A 24,520-nucleotide genomic window follows, 5' to 3' on the forward strand; every position below is an offset into this window, starting at 1 on the left:
TAGCATTTGTGATAGTGTAAGCTATGGGAAAAGTGCAAAAAATGTATGCTGGTTTTGTATGCGGTTTTAATTATGAAGTCATATTATGCAGCGTGGAAGATTTCTTTAGGCCACCTCGGTGTGTGTGGAGTTTAAATGCTCTCCCTGCGATGCCGTTATTCCGGATTCTTCCATTTCCCCCCCACCAAAGCCATAAAGGTGGTTTGGTGGCTCTAACCTGGCTGTAGTTGTGAGTGGTGGGTGTGTACACTCAATGCATTGGGCTGGTGAGCAAGTGAATTTTTTTTTATTTTTCTCCTTCTTGCTCCGCGCGCCATCTTGTGTTTTTATTTACATGCTGCTAAACCAGAATCGAATGCAGTTGCCTCTCTTCGGCGTCCTGTGGCGCTCGCGCCGAGGTTCCTGCAGGCCGAGAGCTCGTTTAGCACGATGTCGGCATGTTGTGTTCCACTGCGGCGTCCTGGCGTCGGCAGAGCGGCTTGGATGCCTCTCAGCTGCAGAGTCGTGACTCACAGAGAGTGTGTGTGTGTGTGTGTGTGTGTGTGTTTTAAAGGAACACAGAGTGCTGCCTGCGTCTAACAGGCTTTAGGGATGCTGCTTATTTGGCATTTCCATGCACAGACGTCTCCACACATCTCACACCAGAATCAGCTGATGAGTCGTTTGGTTTGTGAAATTTGCACTGAATTTGATTGGCTGACAGTTTGTAGGTGATTTGAGCAACACACCGGATGCGCATGTCTTTGTTCCTAATTTTCAGTGTCTTGAATTATTTTTTTATTTTTTTTTTTGTGCAGCGGTCAGTTTGCCGTTGTGAGAAAATGCCGGAAGAAAAGCACGGGCGTGGAGTACGCCGCCAAGTTCATCAAGAAGAGGCGGAGCAAGTCCAGCCGCCGCGGCGTCAGCAAAGACGACATTGAGAGGGAGGTCAGCATCCTGAAGGAGATCCAGCATCCCAACGTCATCACGCTGCACGACGTGTTTGAGAACAAAAACGAGGTCATCCTCATCCTGGAGCTGTGAGTCCACAATGCTCTTTATTCATTTCAAAAAGGTTGTCGGTTCGAATCCCGATCCGCCAAGGTGCCACAGAGGTGTCACTGATCGAGGTACCGTCCCCACACACTGCTCCCCGGCTGCCTGTCATGGCTGCCCACTGCTCACCAAGGGTGATGGTTAAAGGCAGAGGACACATTTTATTGAGTCACCGTGTGCTGTGCTGCACTGCACTGTTTCAAAATAACAATCACTTCACTTTCACTTCATTTGAAAGTGATTGTGATGCACAGCACATAGTGACACAACGAAATGTGTCCTCTGCTTTTAACCATGGTGAGCAGTGGGCAGCCATGACAGGCGCCCGGGGAGCAGTGTGTGGGGACGGTGCTTTGCTCAGTGACACCTCAGTGGCACCTTGGCAGTTCGGGATTCAAACCAGGAAACTTCAGATTACGGGTCCGCTTCCTTACCCGCTAGGCCACCACTGCCCGCCCATTTCCGCTTGTTTCTCTCTGCTTTGCTGCGGTTTCACCGCTTGGTTTGTAATTGGTTTGCTGCGTGTTGCATGCAGGGGATCCTCCGGAATGTTCCGTGGAGCTCAGAAGTTTTTGCTTCAATTCCCAAATGTGTTTGATAACATAATCTGATTTGCTTTCTTCTCGCTGGGAACGTTGTAATCGGTGACTGATCCAAAGTTTATCCGAAACAGACCTGCTCACACGGACTGTATCCCACAAATCTTGGCAAACCTGGAAAACTGATGAAATTTCTACTCCTGGAAATACAGTGTGGGTGGATAAAATTTTTTTTTAAATTCCACTGTTTACAGTCAGTTTTCCAGAGATTTTTTACTTCTGGTTTAAGAAGGTTATTGTGCAATACTGCTAACTGTAGGTAGCATTACTCCAAACTTTTGTGGTAGAACTGAGCAGGGCCGAGATTCTGCCCTCCCATTCGCGCCAGACGGCAGCTCCGTAGTCAAGTCAGCGCCGGTCCGCATCCGTCGCTCCCTTTCTCCCAAATGAATGGCAGAATTGTGCGAGGTTACCTGCGCCGCTCGGGAGCTTCTGGCGCCGCTGTGGTTAGACCAGTCCGGCCAGTTCGCTCGGTTTCTCGCGCCTTTATCGGCACATCGACGCGGAGCTCGGCTAATCCAGGCATATTCCCGGCCGCAGCGCTCCGGGACGACGTGAGGGAGAAGTGGTCCGAATTAAATCACGTTGCTCGGTCAATATTTGCATGGCGATCACGCGTTGGCTCTCGGGGTGTTTTGAAAGTTCGCACCCGAGATAAACCTGAGCGAAAAACAAGGAGCATTTTGGTTCACGAAGAGGGCAGACGAATACGAGCATCAGGATTATATCAGTAATAACCGTGGTGCTTTCTATATTAGCACATGGCAGCAGTAAAACAAAAAAGGAGGAACTGACTACTTGGCAACACTTTCATATTCATTCCCGTCGCATGCGTTCATGTTATCAAATGGCAGAAATAACTTTTTATTCTGGAAGTTTGATACTTGTAATGTACTATATGTACATTGAAAAGTTGGTCAGAGTGTAATTTTTTGGGACAGATTTGAACCTGAGAATGTTCACACACGCGAGCGCACACACACACACACGCGCACACACACACACACACACAAACTCGGCCCACGGCTGTCATGGTTACTATTAAACAGAGCTGCTCATTACCCATTAACACAGTCAAGCCAGAGTTCCACCAGTTCAGGTTCCGTCCCTGGCATCTCTGTCTGGCACTTAGCTTTGTTCTGTAGCATGTAGTGTGTGTGTGTGTGTGTGTGTGTGTGTGTTTGGCAGCTCATTGTTTTTGCAGCTGTTTGGCCAGTAACGGCACAGCTCTTTCTCTCACCCCCCCGCCGCCCCGTCCTCTGTAATCTGCTCTTTTTTTTTTTTTTTTTTTTTTTTTTTTTGATATACACCGGCTGCTCCGCTGCCTCCTCTGCTGTTGAATGAGCTCCGGCTGCGCGAGGAAACCCGTGATTTTTCAGCCGGCTTCAGAACAGCGCACGCTGGAAATCACCCGCCCAGCGTATCCGATCACATACTAACGCTTTTTGTCATCGGCCCAGGATTTTTTCAGGACTTTTGGGGGGGATTGTTGCCGTGTCCACTCTTCGGTGGACCATGCCCCATCGTCAAACATTTATACGATCAGTTTCCTATTCATGGAATAAGCCTGAAGTTCTCCATTCAGAAACGCTATTAGTCGAGGGCCAGGCATAATCCATGAATGGGAAATTGAGCTGGAGATTTCATGTTTAATAACTTATTGTTTTATTATAAAAGAATACATACACAATCACGTGATTATTTCAGTAAAAAAAAATCAGGTTTTTGGCAGAATGGAGGTAGTGACCTCAGCTGCTGTCTGATTTTCATCCAATAAAACTGGGTGTGGCCATTTGCCTGTTTATAATTTGCTTATTATTCAGGTCCGGGCCTGGAGGGCTGATCTCCTCATTTAACGCCTCATTACCAGTTCTTGAGCAAAATCCAGTTTGTTGGAACAGTGGGGGAACTAAACCCGTGTTTCCTTTTTTGCATCAGCACAGGAAAAGCCAGAACGATTAGAGCTGTTATTAAAAAATGTGAAGAACGACGTGGAATGTGTGTTTTGATGATCCTGCGCCTGTTGTCGCTCTGCAGAGTGGCGGGCGGTGAACTCTTCGACTTCTTGGCGGAAAAGGAGTCCCTGAGCGAGGAGGAGGCCACGGAGTTCCTCAAGCAAATCCTGAACGGCGTCTTCTACCTGCACTCCAGACGCATCGCCCACTTTGACCTGAAGGTAGGCAGGAAAAATAGACCCCGCCCCTGCAGACACCGCGGCCACCGAGGTCAGCCGGCATGTCGTGGAAACAGGAAGTGGAACCCGCCATTATTTTTTTATTTTTTTTTTTTTTCTGATCGCGCTGGTGTCCGTTTCCGTCCCAAGGATTATTTAAACTGCCGCCTGGTTTGTTTAAAGTCTGCAAAGTTTTTAATTTTTTTATATATGAGTAGCCGCTGGGCACCCGGAGGCAGGCAATCACAGTGCTTTCGAGAGAAAAGGCCACTTCCTCGAGTTTGCATGTGATTTACATGTGTGGTGACTTGGTCTCCTGACCTCTCTCTCTCGCTCTCTCTGTCTTTCTTTCTTGGTCTTTTTCTGCAGCCAGAGAATATCATGCTGCTGAACCGGACAGCGCCTCACCCGCGCATTAAGATCATCGACTTTGGCCTGGCACACAAGATCGATTTTGGCAACGATTTCAAAAACATCTTTGGCACTCCTGAGTTTGTAGGTCAGTGGATTTGGCGTCGTGCAGGCCACATAAGGCAGAAGGCCACGCCCCTCATCTGGCCGGCTTTGACTCCCTGTAAACCGGCTCTGCTGGCACCGCAGCTGGCGCTCGCTGGGCACCAGCCAGCGACGGCGGGATAATAGACTGGGTAGAAACTAGTCAAGCTGTCCAGATGAGAGCCGCTGGTGGCCACTGCTCCCGTTATTTATGCCGAGCATATGCCCATATGGCACCCTGCCCCACACCACACCCTCCTGCTATCAAAAAACAAAGCAGATGGGCTGTTCTGCTATTTACCAAAATGTATTTTCTATGAAGATTTGAGAATGATGTGTGTACCCTACATTTTCTTTTGGTATCAGTAAAGTATACATTTATCTGATATATGATAATATAAATAAATATGATTTTATTTTACTGCATTTGAAAAAATCTCCTTTGCACACAATTAAGATGCCTTTTCATCAGTCAATATTGAACTATAATAGTAAAAAAAATACAATTTTAGCCTAAAGTTTAAAATTTTGAGTAAATTTTAGTAAGTTTAGTAGTTTAATATTATTAACTCACAGAATCCCGTAACCTGGACACAAGAACCTACTAATTATTTTTAATCAAAAATACAATGAGAAGCAGAGTTTTGAAAATTGTCTTTATGTGTGTGTATTTAGCTCCAGAGGTGGTGAACTATGAACCTCTGGGCCTGGAGGCTGACATGTGGTGAGTATAAAGCCCTGACCTTCCGCACCACACTCTGCACTGCTCCACACCTCTGAACTGTGCTCCACATTCTATGAACCAGAAGATCACAAAGTCACAGGTTCGAATCCCATTGTGTCCCTGAGCAAGAAACTTAACCCAGAGTGTCTCCAGGGGGGACTGTCCCTGTCACTGATTTTAAGTCACTTTGGACAAGAGTGTCTGATAAATGCCACAAATGTAAGTTAATGAACAAAAACCCTGCCTCCCACCTCAAAGGCCTAACTCATCCTCTCCTCTGCTCTCCCATTTCAGGAGTGTGGGGGTGATAACGTACATTCTGTAAGTATTCATTTGATAAATGTTTTCCTCATTTTTTTTTTTTTTTTATTACCTGGTCTATTGGAATGGTGTGTGAGACAGACTGCTGCAGTTGACTGCATTGATTACTGCATCAGTCACATGGCGCTCTGCTCACATAGGGGGCAGCGGTGGCCTAGCGGGTAAGGAAGCGGACCCGTAATTGGAAGGTTGCCTGTTCAAATCCCGAACCGCCAAGATGCCACTGAGCAAAGCACCACTGACCAAAGAATGGCTGCCCACTGCTCACAAAGGTTGATGGTTAAAAGCAGAGGACACATTTCATTGTGTGCACCGTGTGCTGTGCTTCACTTCACTTTCATCTTATTGTGTGAATGCAGACTTCTACTACACACACATAAGACAAACACGCGGCATATAAACCTTTTACCACAACAATCAAACAAGACCAGAGTTTATGAAGCTCTAGCCTTTATTAAGTTTATTATGTATCTACTTTATGTAACCCAGCTTAAAATACATCACATGATTGGAAATCAGAAACTCTTCAATTCCAAAATTCTAAAAAGTTTGTGTGTGCACAGTGTACAAACATTTAGAAATGACACTTTTTAGCTGGTATTTCACAAGGATGTATAAGAACATGTAAATGTTAAAGGGGCGGTGGTGGCCTAGCGGGTAAGGAAACAGACTCATAATCAGAAGGTTGCCGGTTCGAATCCCAAACCACTAAGGTGCCACTGAGCAAAGCACCGTCCCCACACACTGCTCCCCGGGAGCAGAGGACACACTTAACCATGTCACCGTGTGCTGTGCAGCAGTGTTTTACAATGACAATCACTTCACTTTCACTTATTCTTATTACGAACAAATGTGTTTGTTTTGTTTATTTTCTGTACATTTCAGCTATGAAAAGTATAACCCAAACACACACCTTGCCATATACACACATCTTCATATTTCCATGTCCATTTCCCTGTTCCAGTACAGAGACATCTTATGCTAAAATCTATTTGAATCATAATTACAGAAACGAGCCACATAACCCTGGTAGGTCAGCGTTTGTTAATTAGCAGGACTCCACCAGCCTCTGGGACAGTCATGCTGCGGCGTGTTATAAAAATGAGCACAAGAGATCCTTTTAATAAACCAGGATGCTTGTCAGAACACTTCAAGAGTGAAAGTTTTATGTAGTTAAAAAAAAAAAAAAAAAAACTCAACCCCCTTTGTTCCCAGTCTGAGCGGCGCATCCCCGTTCCTCGGAGACAACAAGCAGGAGACCCTGGCCAACGTGTCCGCGGTGGACTACGATTTCGATGAGGAGTTCTTCAGCAGCACCAGCGCCCTGGCCAAAGACTTCATCAGACGCCTCCTGATCAAAGACCCAAAGTGAGACTCCTGACATCCAGACTGAATCCAAATAGACCTGCCCATGTTCATGTATTACCAACACGATTATTCGTTCTGTGTTCGGTCTAGAGGCTTCTCGTGAAAAGCTGTGCCAGTTGGTGGTGGTTATTTATTTCTTTTTTCCGCGTGTTTCCTTCTGCAGAAAGCGAATGACGATCCAGGACAGCCTTCATCACCCCTGGATAAAGGTTTGTACGGTCTCTCTGTACGTGTTGACAAACCCGAGTTGTCAGGCAGATGCGTCGACTGACCGCTGGTTGCCTCCTCTCCAGCCAAAGGACACACAGCAGGCCCTCAGCCGGAAGGAGTCCGCAGTCAACATGGAGAAGTTCAAGAAGTTTGCCGCCCGTAGGAAGTGGAAGGTTTGTTCTGTATGCTGAGGTGTGACTACTGACTGGAGATGTGTGACACCACAGTTGACCCGTTCATATTTGTGTTTTTCTTTAGAATTTTTGTGTGATTTAAATAGTAAAATCGCCTACCCAGCTGTTCCTAAGCATAGGCATCCAGCAGCGGCTGGTCATGTGACCTAGTGACAATGTCTAAGGTAGAATGATATTTAAAGGGTTGCAATGACAGGTGATTATCATGATAGTTTCTAGGCCCATTGAGAACTAACTGTAGACGTTATTCCCTTTTATGCTATGTGATGATGCTTTTTGTATGTCATATTATGTCATGTTATGTAATGCCTGTAAGTTATTTTGTATGCTCTATGCATGTTTTCTGGACTTCGGGACCCCAAAATAGTCAGAAGCTGTTGTCTGGTGGACAAACTCATGTAAGGGATTTAAGGGACATTCTGCATGGATGAAGTGTGACTGAGTCACATTGGTTTTGGTTTCATCAGAATGGATCCGCCCAGGTTTTAACTGGACTCAGATGTGTGTGTTGCGTTGCTCCACAGTGTTGAGAAAGCCCTCCTGTAGATCCTTGTGAAGTCACATGCGTCATTATTTTCTGCACTTGAATTTGTTTGTATTGCAAATGGCCCCACTTACAATAGTTGAGATGATAATTATGTATGAGTTCATATTAAAAAGTGTCTCGCTCCCCTCCCTCTCTGCAGCAATCGGTCCGCCTCGTCTCCCTGTGCAACCGCCTCTCCCGGTCCTTCCTGTCCAGGAGCAACATGAGCATGGCGCGCAGTGATGACACGCTGGTGAGCTTTCAACTTTGACCACATGAAGGGCATCTGTGCATTAATCTGGTTTTAATCTGTTTTTGTTGCAGCACATTAATCTGTGCTGCAGTGCATCACAATGACAATCACTTCACTTCAAGTGAAGCAACCTCAGCCCACAAGAGAATGTTCTTTTATACTCTGCATTTGAGTCCCAAATTTGAGTTGCCACAGACTAATCAGGATTGTCCGACAAGGACTTTCTCGTCATGACACCTCAAGCCATTTGCTGGCTTTTGACACCTCTTGCTTGTGGGAGGCCTCAGCTTGACAAAGATACAAGCGGGGGACAAAAGCACAAAATGTCATGGACCTGGAATTTCCCATCTTAGAGTCAATACACCGGAAGCATTCAGAAGTGACCAGAACATCAGCCAAAAAGCATAGGAACTGAGACGTGGCCTGTGGTCACCACGTGCAGGACCACGCCTTTATTGGGGACATCTTGCTAATCGCCTATAATTTCCACCTGTTGTCTATTCCATTTGCACAACAGCATGTGAAATTGATAGTCAATCAGTGTTGCTTCCTAAGTGGACCGTTTTATTTCACAGAAGTGTTCCCTTTATTTTTTTGAACAGTGTATATATATATATTTTTTTGCAAAAACTTGTTGAATTACTGTATTGATAAGGAAATATTTAGTTTTTGGGTAGGGCATGTTCCATGGGTGTCTCTTGTGATACATCGCAGACAGACACTAGCAGGAAACAGGAAAGGGCGCCACCACAACTGCTCTTCCGATGCATAACTGTCACGCTGCACGTCTAATTTATTTATATTTCATTTTTAAATCCGAAACATTTGCACTACTGTGTCTTATCAGCTCTTTGAATATTAAAAATATAAAAGCTTATTAACACAGCACCATGTTGATGTGAATTTTTCTTATTAATAATTTTCAAAGCTCTGAGCAGAAAGTGTTCTGCTGTGTGTGTGTGTGTGTGTGTGTGTGTGTCTGTCAGAGCTGTCAGGTTGGGTTTGGAGGTTATCAGGTCACATCCTCGATTAACTAGAACAGGAAGATGAAAGAAGATACTGTTCTGTGATTGGTTCATTCTTTAACAGGATTAGTTGAACAGTTAACTGAATGTGTCAAAAACATTTATTCCCTCAAACTACAAGACAATGTGTACAAAAATCCCACACATCCATATCATAATATACGTAATGAAATCTGGACATTTATCTGTGCTTTTATAAGTACTGGGAATTTAGTTATCAGAACATCTGCATTTTGAAAGAAAAAGACAGCAACAGATTTATTTATTATTTTTTTTTTTTAATCAAATTAATTTGTCAATGTTTTTGTTATTGAGGCTGATAAAGATGATGTTTGTGTCATCTGCAGGACGAGGAGGACTCCTTTGTGATGAAGGCCATCATCCACGCCATCAATGATGACAACGTCCCCGGCCTGCAGCACCTCCTTGGCTCACTGACCAGCTATGATGTCAACCAGCCCAACAAGGTTGGACATGAGGGACTTTTTCACATGAGGACACTAGTGACATGTTGCATAGTCCCATTTTTCTTCCTTAAAGCAGAAAAGTATCACATTCAGCATGGCCTGAGCAAAAACCCATGAAACCGTATTGTTCATTCATGTAATTTGAACGAGAGAGCAGTGCTGCCTGATTGGGCGACCGCAGTTAGGCTTTATAAACTCTATAAATATATAAATGTGAAGTGTAGACATGTGTTCATCTGTCTGTCTATCTGTCTGTCCGTCAGCATGGAACTCCCCCGCTGCTTATTGCTGCTGGCTGTGGAAATATCCAGATTATCGATGTTCTGATGAGGAAGGGGGCGGAGATTCGGGCCCACGACAAGGTCTCGGCTCTCACACACTCTCACTGTGATGCAATGCTACACAAACACTCTTGAGAATGACGTCCAGTTTTGTGTTAAACATTCAGTTTTATCCTCACTTCTGTGTGTGTTGGTTATCTCAGTCTGGAGCGAACGCAGTGTATTATGCTGCCAGACACGGACACGTGGACACACTGAAGTTCCTGTACGAGAGGAAGTGCCCGCTGGACGTCCAAGATAAGGTCACATCATCAATCTACACAGACACACATCCTCCCCTTACATTGACCCATCCAATGCGCACACACACACACACACACACACACACACACACACACTTACTTACTCCTCAATTGCACACGCGCCTGCACCCTCGTCTGGAGGGTCTCTTTGATGTGCAGTTCTGTCTGGCTGCATAGTTCAACGCTCTGTGTCCATCTCGCTCGGGTGCAGTTTCCATGACGACGGAGCAGAGCTGCAGCGTGCGGCTTAGCCAGTGTGTGGAGTGTGTGGGTTTGCGTGAGTGTATGTTTTGTGAAACCCGTGTGTTATTTAAGTGGGGTGTGCAGTGTGCGTGCCATGCCTTATTCATTGCTGCATCATTATTCAGCTGAACCTCACATCATTCCCTCCCGCAGTCAGCGTGCCTCAGTCTGTTCTGAAATAGCAGGAAATGCCCATGAGGCATTGAATGAATTTATGAGGAGATACTCACCTGTCCCCTGTCCTCTTGCAGTCAGGAGAGACGGCGTTGCACGTGGCCGCCCGCTACGGGAACGTCGACGTGGTCCTGTACCTGTGTCGTGTCTACGCCAACCCAAACCTGGTGGACAAGGTAGGTCCTCTAAAACACACCATGTCCAGCATATCCCCAACCACAATTCATGATAAAGGATAGTATTCATGATCGAAATCGTAAAGTGTCTTTCAAAATCCCACTTCTGAATTTGAATACATTTTAAATTAGAAAAACATCTCCAGTTGAGGGGCGGCACAGCGTGCACCTCCACCCATCAAGTGTGTGTGTGTGAGTGTGTGTGTGTGAGTGTGTGTGTAGGAAGAGGATTTTCACCCACGTTGGATAACTCTTTTATTGTGTGCATCCAAAATCTGATGGGTTGAATGCAGAGGACAAATTTCACTGTGTGCTGTCACGTTCCTAAGTCTAGGGGTCTCAGAAACGCAACAAGGGTGTGGAGAGGAGGAGGTCCCTGTTACACATGCAACCAAACAAACGATACAAACAGTGCTTTTATTTACAGTGTGCTAACAGGTTTAATAAGACAGAGGACTCAGGACAGCTAACCAACATCAAAACAGCTTAATGGAAGGGATGGGATAACAGCAGGGATAACTAAAACACGTACAAGTTCCCAAAACGGCACATGACAAGCTAACAGCTAACAGGCTAACAACAAAGGGTCTATCACACAAAGAAACAAGAAACACGAATGAGATCCCCAACGGAGCTCTATGCAGATCTCCGTGGACCCTGGGGACCTCCCAAAAGCATAAGGGCCTAGCAGACCCTGGGGACCTCCTGAACACCATCTGAAGTCTCTTTAAATAGGTGGAGGTGACCAATTGCAGATGGAGCTGGTAGGCCTCAACTCCTCCCACGAAGTCAACCTAAAAAGGGACAGGACGCAAAAAACACTGCCAGACACACAGAACACGTGGGAGCATACGTCCAGGGACGTAACACCCCCACCACCAAATATCAACCATTCGGTTGATCCAAGAGAGCACAAGATAAAGCATTGTCCCTCAAATACAATATCTGCACTATTCAACGAATCTCACAATTTTTTCGAAGGTCCAAAAACAAGCAGTGGACAACAAATTTGTATACTCAAAATCAAAAATGGTGGTGGTTGTAAAATAGGGCAAAACTTAAGCAAACTATGATCCAATGAAATATTTCCCCCACTTCCACAGAAATACAAAAATGGCAGTGATTGGGAAAAATAATAGGGTGCTGCGCTGCTGTGTATCACATGTGACAATCACTTCACTTCACAAATCTCGTTTGGCTCCAAGATGATCACTTGCATGTTTCGGTGGCTTCTAGGTACTCAGTGTTCTCCACATTGCTTGTATCGCGCACAGTCACAGACGTTTTAGTTGTCTGGTTATGTTACTGATTAAATATAAACATGCTCATGTTACACACTGTCTTAAAGCAGTGTTTGCTTTCCTAAAAACACATAACTGGTTGGAAATTAGCTGTTGCCGGGTTGGAAAGAGCAGAAGCTCTTCACTGCATTTACAACCTGATCCCAACACACAGATGTGTTCCTGCATGCATCTAATATACAACACGTGACCACTATGTGACTTTCTAAGATGAGTATTAAATATTCATACACAAGCCATGTATTATTACAACTTGAAACACACACACACACTGCATTACATAACGGTTCCACACACATTACCACCTACACACACGCACACACACACACACACACACACACTCCCGCCTGAGGTCTGTGTGTGTGGACGGAACAGAGTGATTCAGCCGCCTGTCCAGAAGCCGATTCCCTCGACTTTTCTGTCTGTGAGGACTTTGCTGGGACGCGCTGGTTATTAAAATGTGTCTGTGAATAGAAATGAGCTGAAATATCAGTTCTGCAGGGAGGGAAGCATCAGTTTCGCACATTGATGTGTGTGTATGTGTGTGAGAGAGAGAGAGAGAGAGAGAGAGAGACAGCCTCAGTATATGTTTAATACAGAGTAGAACACCATGGATGTTACGAATTGGTTATGACATTGTCCCAGTTCTTGACACATTTCGCCTTGTTTGGAGGGACATGGTTACAATTGTAACCTACATGTTTGTTTTAGTTACACTTAACATTTAATAAGAACTTTCTAAACCAAGCCTTCACACATATTGTGTCACTCACTCTGCAAATGATGGACAGTTTTAATGTTTCTGTCTTACATTCATTTCTTTCATCTAATAATCTATAGAGGATAATTTTCAAATCCAAATGTCTCTTCGTGTTTCTCAGGAGCACGAGACTCCCCTGCACTGCGCAGCGTGGCATGGGTACTCCCCGGTGGCACGGGCCCTATGCGAGGCAGGATGCGACGTCAACGTGAAGAACCGCGAGGGTGAGAGCCCCCTGCTAACAGCCGCCGCCCGCGGCTTCAGAGAGATCGTGGAATGTCTGGTGGAGCACAGAGCCAACATGGATTCCACCGACAAGGTGACCACCATGCACCGTGCACACAAGCACAATCAATATTCTGATTTCATTTCAGAAGGTAAGGGTGGTACGAGCAAGACACTTAACCCTGAGTATCTCCAGGGGTGACTGTCCCTGTAACTACTAATTGTAAAGCGCTCTTGATAAGGGCGTCTGATAAATGTCAAAAATATATCATGTAAATGTAGGTAAATCTTCATATATGCTATATATGTACTATATATTGTATTTGTTTTATTTTGATCATAATAGCTCTTTAAAATAAAAAAATCCAGAATCTCTAATGATAAGGATATCCAAAAAATTGATTCACAATGCAGTAATATACAATTTCTGAAAAGTATAGTCATTTATACAGTGGATAAAGACCTGAAGGGCTGAGTTAAATTCTAAAAACAAAATACCTTCATATACAAATGACTCTCATAACATGCAATAATTAACAATTTTGTGTATTTTGTGTGAGAAGGATAGTCACAATGCTCTGCACCTGGCTGTGCGACGTTGCCAAGTTGAGGTGGTCAAGTGCCTCCTCAGCCACCGCTGCAACGCTGACCACCAGGATCGGCACGGCAACACGCCCCTCCACATCGCCTGCAAGGACGGCAACCTGTCCCTTGTAATGCTGCTCTGTTCTGCCAAAGCCAATCTGGACATTCCCAACAAGGTGAGCACACACACGCGCAACACACACACTTCCCTTCCACATGCAGATAGGATTCCAGCGGAATTCCAATCTAATTCTCTCTGTCACAAAACGCAGTCTTCAGGAAAAAGATCTTTCAGTCAGCTCATTTTCAGGTAAATTTAGATGTTTGCCGTGAGCGAGTGAAGAGTTGTTTCATTAACGCTGCAGTTCTAAGCCGTGGAAGAAAAAAAAAAAAACGTGTTTCCTCACTTGTTTTGCACCTGACTTAGAGCTCACATTTATCCAGTGCCGCCTCCCAAGACAGATGTGCGGGTTGCAAACTGCATTCACACGGCGCTGAAGCTTTTTTTTTTTTTTTTTTTTTAACAATTCTGGGTGATTTTTCATTTCTCGGCATTTCTCTGACAGAGGGGTAATCTGTGTGTGTTTCTCCTCTGCAGTTTGGGAGAACTCCGTTGCACATAGCAGCCAACATTGGTGCTCTGGAGGTGGTGCGGCACCTTTGTGTTGCCGGGGCCAACATAGACTCGGTCTCCGTCGTAAGTCCCGCTGTTTTCTGTCCACCACATTCAAATGCAGAAACATGCAGCATGCAGCACTCAACATGGCAACAACGATCTTGTTATGTATAATGACACATTTTTCATTTACAGCATTTATGTATCTTATGTAGTTGTTTCAAATGAAGTACTATATAAATATATAAAGAGCAACAGTCAAAGTGGTGGCTGAAATTGGACATGTGGTTATTTCTGGGATAGAGAGGGGTTTTTTTTTATGTGTGAACACATTTAAAACGGCCCCCTGGAGGTTAAACACAGAGTCGCTGGCAGCCCTGATGTGTGTGGAAAATCGCTACCGAGTAAGAGCTGTTAAAACATTGATCAGCCAGCTCACGGTCAGAAGAGCACATGGGGTCTGTGTGTGTTTCTGTACTCCACAGGCTCCCTTCTCTTCTGCACAGTTCCCAAGGCGATCACGCCAGGCTAGAGTGAGTGTGTGTTGAGTGGGTTACTTTTTTTTTCCCAGCTGGTGTGGAAAGCGTCTCTTAAATTAGACGGGGGTGCTTATTTTGCAGGAAAGGATCTCCAGAATCTAGTTCCAAACTGAGCGACTTCTAAAACACAGAAGTCAATGAAAAAGTAAAAAGAAACGTCTTCATGAACAAAACTGCATGATTATGTTTCAAGGAGGGGAATTATTGTGATCTCTAAGAAATCCTTAGAAAGTCCCGCTTTGAGAGCTACTGGTTTCTATAATACTACAGATGGCAGGAACCAGATCCTGGTTTGTGTTTGCCCTAAGGCAAATTCACTGTGTGTGTGTGTGTGTGTGTGTGTGTGTGTGTGTGTCTGTCTGTCTGTTTTCTCTCTCTCTGCTCACCTGAGACTCAGAAACATTCCCCACTCCATGTTTCATAATGTTAATATTGTATGATGCTTGATGCACAGGCATTGTAAGTTACAGGGGGTTGGTGGGGATGTATAATTCATCGCCACGGCCACAGGTCATCAGCATCGTTGCCATGGTCACTGTGTGAAATCTGGCAATTTAAATATATGAGACTGTGCCCCGGTGCATCGTATTTGTCTTTTTTTTTTTTCTTCCTTCATGTCATTCAATTCACAGACAGCCAAGACCTAAAAGAACCTAAAGAAGCTCAAAGTCACAAGATCACATGATCTTCCACATCTCTGCCAATGCAAACATTTCACGCTCACTTCCTTTTTTTTCTATTCTCTGTCACACGTTCAGTTAGAACAGGCATCCTTTCACTGTTTAGATGCAAGATGCTATAAAAGTGATATTTATAAAACTGTAAAATATGACCCAGTTTCTTTCCCTCATGAGGCCTGGTATAATAATAAACGACATGATAAATGCCTTGTTGGTCCAGGTCCATTTTAAAATTGTTCTCTTTTTAGTTTTAAGCTAAAGTCTGTAGCTCATCTGTAGTGTAGTACCCAGCGTGTCCAAGTGCCATGTTTTCAGTCCACTTGCCGTATCACAGGGTTATTATTTTTCATCGTGCAGTCTAATGGCCTTCACACTTCAGTGATTCTTATTGATTTTCACGCCATAATGATGCGCCGCATGGCTCTGGCAGCTGGACTCGGCCGAAGGCGGCTAGTCATTATCTTTGTGTCTGATGCGGCTCATGAGATGATAACACAGTCAGCTCCATCGGACAAGTGGAGTGGCTGTACGGGCCTGAACACTCTGCACCCATCCTACCTGTCCCTACCCATGATCCACCTCTGTTTTTAATCTGACTACCACAGGATGGAAAGACGGCGGAGGACCTGGCCAACACCGAGCAACACGAACACGTCTCCCTGCTCCTGAGCAAACTGAAGAAGGTGAGTCTTCTTAACTTCCTAGCTGATCCTGTGCGAGGACTTGTGCACCATTTGTGCAGATTTTGCAGAATCTTGCCGCCTGTTGCCTACTAAACCGATGTGAATCTCTCAGGATGCCCACAAGAGCAGCTACATCCAGCAGCTAAGGCCCTCGGCCACGCCGCAGCCCCGCATTAAGCTCAAGCTGTTCGGGCACACGGGGGCGGGGAAGAGCACCCTGCTGGACTCCCTCAAGTGCGGCATCCTGCGCAGCTTCTTCAGGAGGCGGAGACCCCGACTGAACAACCCCGCCCGCCACCCTGCCTCCCCCATCACTTCTAAACCAGCAGGTTGAACCTCACATTTACCGCAAATAATCAGAAATCCTAAAGCGAATTCAAATCCATAAACGTATACCAAAAACATTGTAAATGTTCTATCATTTAAAAACTCATTAAAAACATACAAAAATAAACATATAACACGACACATGAATGTTTATCGAAGTACATAATTCCTGTAAGACTTTGCGAGAAACATTTTTCAATGTTTACAACTGCAACGTTTAAAACCAGGGCAGGTCTATAGTATCTTAGCTGGCTTTACATGGTGAACTACGTCACATGGTACTGCGTACCTTGCTTCCATATTCCAGCACCTCTGCAGCCGTGCGTCTTCTTTTAAAAGTCTTGTAAATTACAGATGATGATGATGATGATGATGATGATACTCAGGAGGAATTGGAGGAAGAAACACTGCCACATTTTCAGGGTTGTCATAAGTTTAGTTAAACAACTTTCTGGTAAATTTCTCATTAGTACAGAGATTTCAGAGAACATATGGTCATGAAAATTTGAAAAGTAATGGAAAATCTTTTGGAGAAATGTGTTAGAGCCCTGTCTATTATATACAGCTTGTGTCATTTACCAATATATGTAAATGATGATGGAATTATAATACTAATTTACATATTTTCTTGAAGCAGGATATAGTTTAAAGCTTAGAATACTGTTTTGACTGTACATCACATTTTAGATCTAAGAGTTTCTTTCCCCCAAATCATGCAGGCCTGAGAAATGTCTGCCCAGTAAAAGGTCCAGCAGAAAGCACCTGCGCTTCAGACGTGATTGAAAGGCCTCGGCGGTTAATGCTCTTGCCTCCGGCTCTGTGTTCCGAGGGCGCCAGCGCTGTCAGAGTGGGCGTTTTAAACACTCTGACGTTCGGAGGGCAGCCGAGGGCTGGAAACTTCCAGAGAGAGGAGAGGCGCAGCCTCCACTCAGCGTGGGGATGGGGCCGGTGGCAAAAGCAATCAAATCGCTGCTATAAGTACACGTTGTACAGCATACACATATATACAAAAATGATTTATAGATTTATTTTTAAAAAAGGTTAATAATTTGTGGGCATTCAGCCACCTGATCAATATCTAACAGCGAGTAGCAAGGAGCGTGTGCGTCTGTCTCTGTACTGAATTTGTGACAGAATGGGACGTTTATGTAACGATCTGCCAATATCACCATGGCTGCCATGAAAAAGAACCTCCCGGTCTGTGCTGTTTACAAGGTTGGAAGCTATAATAGTGAAATATTATTGTATATCATTTTTAGTAAATCTTCCTTCCTTCACCAAACACTTTAAAACTAAATTCTTTTGTTGGTCAGAGAACCACATGAGCTCCCTGCATGTTCACAAGCTTTACCTTTCGGTGAAAGCCGTCACCGTGGCAGCGGCTTCTGCTGGAACAGTGAGACTTTTACATTAGGACATATCTCCCCCTAGTGGCTCCAATTTGAGCGGTTCAGCTCGGCCATGTTCTAGAAGAATCCATTCTTTCAGAAGCATTGTTTCCTACTGGTGTTCATTCTTAATACAGCGTAACACAGCAATGCTAAAAAATTGTCCACAATGCAGCAGTGCGCCGTACAGCGTAGGGCTCCGTCCTGCGAGCTGATAAATGAGACTTCAAAGAAGGCATCGGCTTACACGCGGAACACGCAAGCCAAGATCATTTTGATAAGGTTATGCATGTTACACAAGATGCGCAAAATTGCAGGCAATTGAATTTGTCTGGGACCAAACAGGAAAACGATGTAGAAAACGTGGAATGGACTGCAACAAATCTGTTCCATCCGTCTGCCTGCAGTGTCGGTGAGCATTTCCAACCTGTACCCGGGCTGCGAGAACGTCAGCGTGCGGAGCCGCAGCATGATGTTCGAACCCAGCCTGACTAAAGGGGTGCTGGAGGTCTTCAACCCCATGCACAGTTCGCTGTCCACTGGAGATGACCAGGCCACCCGGGCCATCGATATCCAGAACTCCACCGTCAACGGTGAGCAAGGTCCTCGTTATGAAAGAATGTTGAATTAGAAGGGTGTGTGACCTTTCACCCTTCACTCTATATTCGGATGAAATGAGTCGGTGTCTCTGACAGGCGTTGGGGACTTCAGCGTGTGGGAGTTCTCTGGAAACTCGGTCTATTACTGTTCCTATGACTACTTTGCGGCGAACGACAGCACGGCCATCCACCTGGTGCTCTTCAGCCTGGAGGAGCCGTACGAGACGCAGCTCAACCACGTCACCTACTGGCTCAGCTTCCTCAAGTCGCTGACCGTGCCCGAGGAGAACATAGGTGACTCCTGCCTTTTACCATCACACCTTCTCTCTCTCTCTCTCTCTTTTATTCAAGTGAAAGTATTGGTTTGTATATGTCCAATGCTTGTTTCTTCCTCTTTCCCACTCACACACTATTAATTCCAGCCTGTTTTTCCTCTTAGTTGCTGGTTTGCTGGTGTAAACACTAGAACCCGGTTCCTTACAGCTGCTGAAGTGAACAGCCTAAAAACTCAAGACTGACAATTTGAGCTTGTGCTCTCATTTTCAGCTTTTGGGGGGAAGATTAAACAGCCGCTGCAGGTGGTCTTGGTGGCGACACACGGGGACCTGGTGAACCTGCCTCGCTCGTTTGGAGGGGAATTCAGCTACGACAAGGAGCGCTCCTTACTCAAGGAAGTCCGCAGCAGGTAGGCAGCATGAACTATGTAACGTTTTCTCTGATATAAACTATGTAAAGTTTATATCAGATATCAGGCATAAACTATGTAAAGTTTTTCACTGCCAAAAATAGTTTAGTTGTGGGTCTTTGGTCAAAATCACAGTTTGAATAAATAGCAGTTTGGACATGTATGTATTGTGAAAGGTATGTGGTTATGTTAATGAAAAGTGAAAATCTATTGCGCAGGTTTGGGAATGACCTACATATAACGGAGAAGATATTCATCATGGACGCCGGAGCCTCCAACTCCAGAGAGATGAAGCTTCTGCGGAACCTGTTGTTGGAGCTCCGCAACAACATCATTGCTGTGAGTCCATCTCTGGTCGCCTCCACATGCTGAAACCCTCACACTCACCCCTTAACCATCCTTTCATATATACCATACGAATTCTGATCCGTATCCACATACCCCGTGACCTGATCATGTATGGACACGTGGCTGTCTTTGTAGATCAGCCTGGCCTTTTAATTTCTTTTAAAATTCTCTTTAAAATTCTGCTTTTCCCCATGCCCGTCTGTCCTAGTCTTGCTCGCCCATGACTCAGCTGTCTGAGAAGATCGTGTCCACGCTCCCGTTATGGAGGAGGATGACCGGGCCCAACCAGCTTATGTCCTGGCAGCAGTTTGTTGTGGACGTCCAGGACCAGATCAACCCTCTGGCCAGTGAGGAGGACCTGAGAGAGATCTCCTTGCAGCTGCACAGTATGGGGGAGGTGTGTCTGTATATATATTTTTTATTTGTTTATTTTTTCAGATGTCCGTTATCAGCCACCAGGTGTCACTGTTGCCTTTAGTTTTGCTGAAGTTAAAAGTTAAAAAGTTTTTAATTTAAAGTGAGGTGATTGTTATTGTGAAACACTGCACATGGTGCACACAACAAAATGTGTCCTTTGCTTTTAACCATCACTTATGATTTACGGGTCTGTTTTCTTACCCGCTAGGCTACCACTGCCCCAGTAATCTGGCCCACTTATCTTTGCTGTTGACAAACTAGAAGATGCTAGTCACTGCTTGCATGAAACACATCTTACGCAAATCAGCACTGAATACCTCGTGAACCATTGAGCCTTGTGTGCAGCAAATACATCTATTACAATACTGTGTGTCTCTTGTCTCTTTCATGAGAGAAATAAGATCCACTCTCTGTGTTCTTGTGTTCACAGCATTGCCTGAATCATGTTGTTATTCTCAGCGTTGCCAGTTCAGAATCTTCTGAGTGTTAATGGAACAAGTTGATGGATCGCATTCATTAGTCCTCTCAGTCACTATGGTAGCAGTAATATGGATATTTTGGCCTTCATGGCTAAAGGGTAGATCCAAAATAAGGAAGTAGGATGTATGTGAGCTTTTTGGTTTTGTATCTCTTCATTTGACAATTTTTGACATTAGCGAACTTGTTTCATGTGATAACTCTTTACGGACCACTGAGTGACGCACTGGTTTTAGCACTGTAGTTTAAATACTTTTGCATACCGAGCACCAGGTTCATTGTACCCTTTTCTGTCCTCCCAGATTAACATTATGCAGAGTGAGACTGTACAGGATGTGGTTCTTCTGGACCCTCGCTGGTTGTGCAGTACAGTATTGGGCCGGATTTTGTCACTGGAGACGCCCAAAGCTATCCACCACTACAGAGGGCGCTACAGGCTGGAGGAACTGCAGAGCCTGGTGGCTGAAGGAGACATAGATGAGCTGCTGCAGGTGCTGGACGCTATGGACGTGTGCGCACGGGACCTCAGCACACCCAGCATGGTTGACATCCCAGCGCTTATCCGCACCAACGGCATGCACCGTTCCTGGACAGAAGAGGACGAGGAGGACACGCTGGTGTACGGGGGCGTCCGTCTTGTCCCTGCCGAGCATCTCACGCCCTTCCCCTGTGGCATCTTCCACAAGCTGCAGGTCAACCTGTGCCGTTGGAGCCACCAACAGAAGCCAGAGGGTGATGACATTCGCTTGTGGACCAATGGTGCCAAGATCTCCCATGACGTGGCTGAGGTGATGGTGCTGCTGGTCAACCATGGCCAAGGTATAGAAGTGCAGCTACGGGGCCAAGATTCAGAAAGGACCAAGTGCTACTCCCTGCTGGACACTATCTGCAGCATCACTGAAAACCTGCTGGCCACCACTCTACCTGGTCTGCTCACCGCCAAATACTACCTGAGCCCCCAGCAGCTGCGAGAGCACCATGGCCCCGTCATGCTCTACCAGCCCAAGGACTTCTACAGAGCCCAGATGCAGCGAGACACCTCCCTCACCAACACCATGGGCGGCTACAAGGAGAGTTTCAGTAGCATCCTGGCATTCGGCTGCGCGGAGGTGTACCAGCGCGGGAGTCTGGGTGTGGACGTTCACATCTCTGAGGTGTCTCTCCTCACCCGTAGGAAGCTCTGCCGCCTGCTGGACCCTCCCGATGCTCTGGGCAAAGATTGGTGCCTTCTGGCCATGAACCTTGGCCTGAGTGAGCTGGTGGCCAAATACAGCGGCTGTGCGGCTAACGGAACAGCTAACGGAACGCCGGCCCCACCCAGTCCCACCGCTGCCCTGCTGCAGGAGTGGAGCCGCAGACCCGACAGCACACTGGGCGTCCTCATGGCCAGGCTGCGTGAGCTGGGCCGCCGGGACGCAGCCGACTTCCTGCTCAAGGCCGCGCCCATCTTCCGGGTGAACCTGGAAGCCTTGGCCACGCCCACAGACAACTACGGACCCACCTGCAACGGAGGAACCTCCTATAACTCCATCAGCTCAGTCATATCCCGGTAGTGATGGGCAACGTGCAATTAACCTGGGACCCCCACTGGCCCTCGCTTTATTACTGAGTGTTTTCGGAATTCATGCTTACGTCGCTGCCCCGCCTTCTGAATGTTTTCATGCACCTCTGAGACGGAGGAGACGTGTGACCGTCGCTCCCTTCCACCACCCACATTCTCCGCTCTAAAGTTAGTCCACAACCAAATGAAATCGGATGAACTCCGCGCTATACCAGAGGGCTTTTTAAGAAAAAATAATGACACATTCGATTATTTTATATGTGTATATTTGGAGAGAAAAAAAAGTCAGTAATTTCTAAGTACTTTCTTACGACTGCATTCTTAAGAGGAACTCAGTGTCGCTTGTTGGTTTTAACGGCGCTATTTGACCTTAAAGAACATAAGAGTGCCTTTGCGGTGGTACGCTATCGTCAAAGAACCATCTCTTAATTTAGACTTGATTACACCAGTCCTCTGCCATCCTAAATCCTGGGTGGCCATGTGTACTGAGACGGCATCCGGTACTGGTGTTCATTAGGCGACTTGCGGTTAGAACCCAGGCCAGTCGTGTTATGGCAGCTTTTAAAAGAATAGGGTTGGCAAATAGAATGAAGAAGCCTGGTTTCTCTGTGCATAGACTGTATCAGTCCTTAGCATTACCGACAAAAGCCCGCCCACCAAATGGGTTTTGAGGTTTTTTAAAGCACCCAGACACGATCCTAGAAGCGAGGAGCACACTGCGCACCGCATATTCCGCACCAGTAACGAGATTAACGGGAGACCACCATTCACATCCCCACCCTGCTGCATATTTTTTATTACTGATTTGTACCTTTTTTTTGCCAAATAGTGAATCTTGAAACAAAGAAAATAGATTGACAAGGTCGACTTGAAAGCACTTTCTTGACTCTTCACTACTTTCTTTTACGTCCGCACCACGTTTTAAACCGAGAGTGCAAGTTTTGTATTCTCTCTATGACTTCTGCTTGGGATTAATAAAAAAAAAATCTTAATTTTGAGTTTGCCTTCGTCAACGGGGGGAAATTTAAGAAGAATCTGAACTTTACAGTGTCTCCAGAAGCAAGACTTGAGTATTACTGCCGTCCACGCTAGAATGGAGCCGCCATTGTATATACTGCACAGCTGAACAGTGGAAGAAGGGCCAAAAGGTTCGACTCATTCAGAGAGGTCGCTGTATGCTTTCTACACTTTATGAGCATATCCGGAGTTGGGTGTATTATTATTATTATTATTATTATTATTATTATTATTTGGTGCAAACAGTTGGCGGCCTGTCGACGTCGTCTCAGAGCCCGCAGAGGCGCATGCTTTTAGCCGTGTTGTTAGTGAATCAGTTGTGGCCTTCTCTGTCCTTCCGCCATCGCTCCATTGACTCAATCATCCCAAAAGTCTTTACAAAAGGAAAAAAAATGAATGTACTTTGCCTGGTTTGGTGAAGGACTCTTCGAAATGTTGCCTTGCAGCCAAGCTGGACTCGCAAAAAGGGAAAACTGAACTTTGAAAGGTGTTCCTCATTCCAAAAGGCACGTTTTTTTATATTGTGGTTTGACTTTGAACGTGTATTATTTGTCTTTTTTTTTTTTTTTTTTTTTTTTTTTTTTCTTTTTGTGTCCCCCTCTCTTCCCCAATATGTTTTTATTTTCTCGTCCTTTTCTCCAGCCTGGCTGTGGTTCTCACTTTCTCCCCAGATTCCGGGGCTTGTACTACACAGGAAAAAGGAGTGGTGTGTATTTAAGACTTTGTACAGTTGTTCCCTTATGTTCATACAGCATGTCGCAGTGTCATGTCCTCGTTACTTCCTCGAATGTGTAGTGCAATTTTTTTTTTATAATAAACTGTTTACTTGATAAGACCGTCTCTCTTTACTGACCCCACATGTTATTTTAAGGCAGCAAATATGAGATTAATCTTATCATTAGAGTGCAGTGCAGTTCAGTGCAACTCGTAAACTACTGCAGCGTAGCCTGGTGGGTAAGACACTCACATATGAACCAAAAGACCCCAAAGTCACAGGTTCAGACCCCACTTACTAGCATTGTGTAGCATTGAGTGTCTCAAGGGGGACTATAACTACTGATTATAAGTCACTCTGAATAAGGAGATCTAATAAATGCATTTCAGAGGGCCAGTGTCCAGAAGAAGGCATTTGTGTGGATTTCTGTTGTGGATTGATTTTGTTTACCTCGTGTAATTTCCATAGCTGGAAACTTGATAGAGCAACGATACGGCAATAGACGTGAGACTGATGGAAAAGAACTCGATCTGAAAACAGCACCCAGACGGACAGAGGGGGAGTTACAGTACATCAGAACTCTCACTTCTCTGTGGTGAGCTGTGGCTCAGCATACCAGCCAACAACGGGCAGGATGTGAGGCTGAGACTGGCCAACTTCAGCCTCTGGCCTGACAAAAGATGACCGCTATTGATCGTTTCTGCAGGCTGTTCATTCCATTGGCTTACAAAATCATGACTTTTTGTATGTGTGTGTGCATTCTTGCTGTGGTAGGCTGATTACGACACACGTCATACACAAAGTTCTTGGAAGACGGATGCAAGATCTGCAGTTTTGGTGTTTTGCACCCGTGCCACATGTGCATTGTAATGAGTGTGGAAACCTGTATAAGTCAACATGGCTTTAAACAAAAGTGATTACATTTTTGTCTCTGTAACATTTAGGCCTTTGCTCTGATTTAATTCACGTTTGCATAACCCTATCAAGTGCCATTGTTTTAATCTGTCTGGTCTACAGGTTTCACACTTGGA

General features: G+C 45.4%; 1 protein-coding gene across 2 annotated transcripts in view; it reads left to right on the plus strand.

Annotated features, from left to right (window-relative positions):
- Positions 1 to 23,607, plus strand: part of dapk1 (death-associated protein kinase 1) — a 42,107-nt gene extending 18,500 nt beyond the window's left edge. The window contains exons 3-26 of one of the 2 annotated variants that reach the window (XM_028995748.1): positions 798 to 1,019; positions 3,672 to 3,810; positions 4,177 to 4,306; positions 4,978 to 5,026; positions 5,321 to 5,347; positions 6,563 to 6,715; positions 6,879 to 6,924; positions 7,009 to 7,098; positions 7,806 to 7,898; positions 9,271 to 9,390; positions 9,654 to 9,752; positions 9,875 to 9,973; positions 10,468 to 10,566; positions 12,749 to 12,946; positions 13,416 to 13,613; positions 14,036 to 14,134; positions 15,878 to 15,955; positions 16,068 to 16,284; positions 18,078 to 18,263; positions 18,366 to 18,563; positions 18,816 to 18,954; positions 19,173 to 19,293; positions 19,511 to 19,699; positions 20,499 to 23,607. In XM_028995748.1, the coding sequence (XP_028851581.1) occupies positions 798 to 1,019; positions 3,672 to 3,810; positions 4,177 to 4,306; positions 4,978 to 5,026; positions 5,321 to 5,347; positions 6,563 to 6,715; positions 6,879 to 6,924; positions 7,009 to 7,098; positions 7,806 to 7,898; positions 9,271 to 9,390; positions 9,654 to 9,752; positions 9,875 to 9,973; positions 10,468 to 10,566; positions 12,749 to 12,946; positions 13,416 to 13,613; positions 14,036 to 14,134; positions 15,878 to 15,955; positions 16,068 to 16,284; positions 18,078 to 18,263; positions 18,366 to 18,563; positions 18,816 to 18,954; positions 19,173 to 19,293; positions 19,511 to 19,699; positions 20,499 to 21,749 (4,240 nt within the window). In that variant the 3' untranslated portion in view covers positions 21,750 to 23,607. The remainder of the gene's footprint in view (positions 1 to 797; positions 1,020 to 3,671; positions 3,811 to 4,176; positions 4,307 to 4,977; positions 5,027 to 5,320; positions 5,348 to 6,562; positions 6,716 to 6,878; positions 6,925 to 7,008; positions 7,099 to 7,805; positions 7,899 to 9,270; positions 9,391 to 9,653; positions 9,753 to 9,874; positions 9,974 to 10,467; positions 10,567 to 12,748; positions 12,947 to 13,415; positions 13,614 to 14,035; positions 14,135 to 15,877; positions 15,956 to 16,067; positions 16,285 to 18,077; positions 18,264 to 18,365; positions 18,564 to 18,815; positions 18,955 to 19,172; positions 19,294 to 19,510; positions 19,700 to 20,498) is intronic. The other variant, XM_028995749.1, reaches the window with a different exon arrangement.
- The last annotated feature ends 913 nt before the right edge of the window (positions 23,608 to 24,520 follow it).

This window comes from Denticeps clupeoides, chromosome 11 (genome assembly GCF_900700375.1).
Source record: "Denticeps clupeoides chromosome 11, fDenClu1.1, whole genome shotgun sequence".
Lineage (NCBI taxonomy): Eukaryota > Metazoa > Chordata > Actinopteri > Clupeiformes > Denticipitidae > Denticeps > Denticeps clupeoides.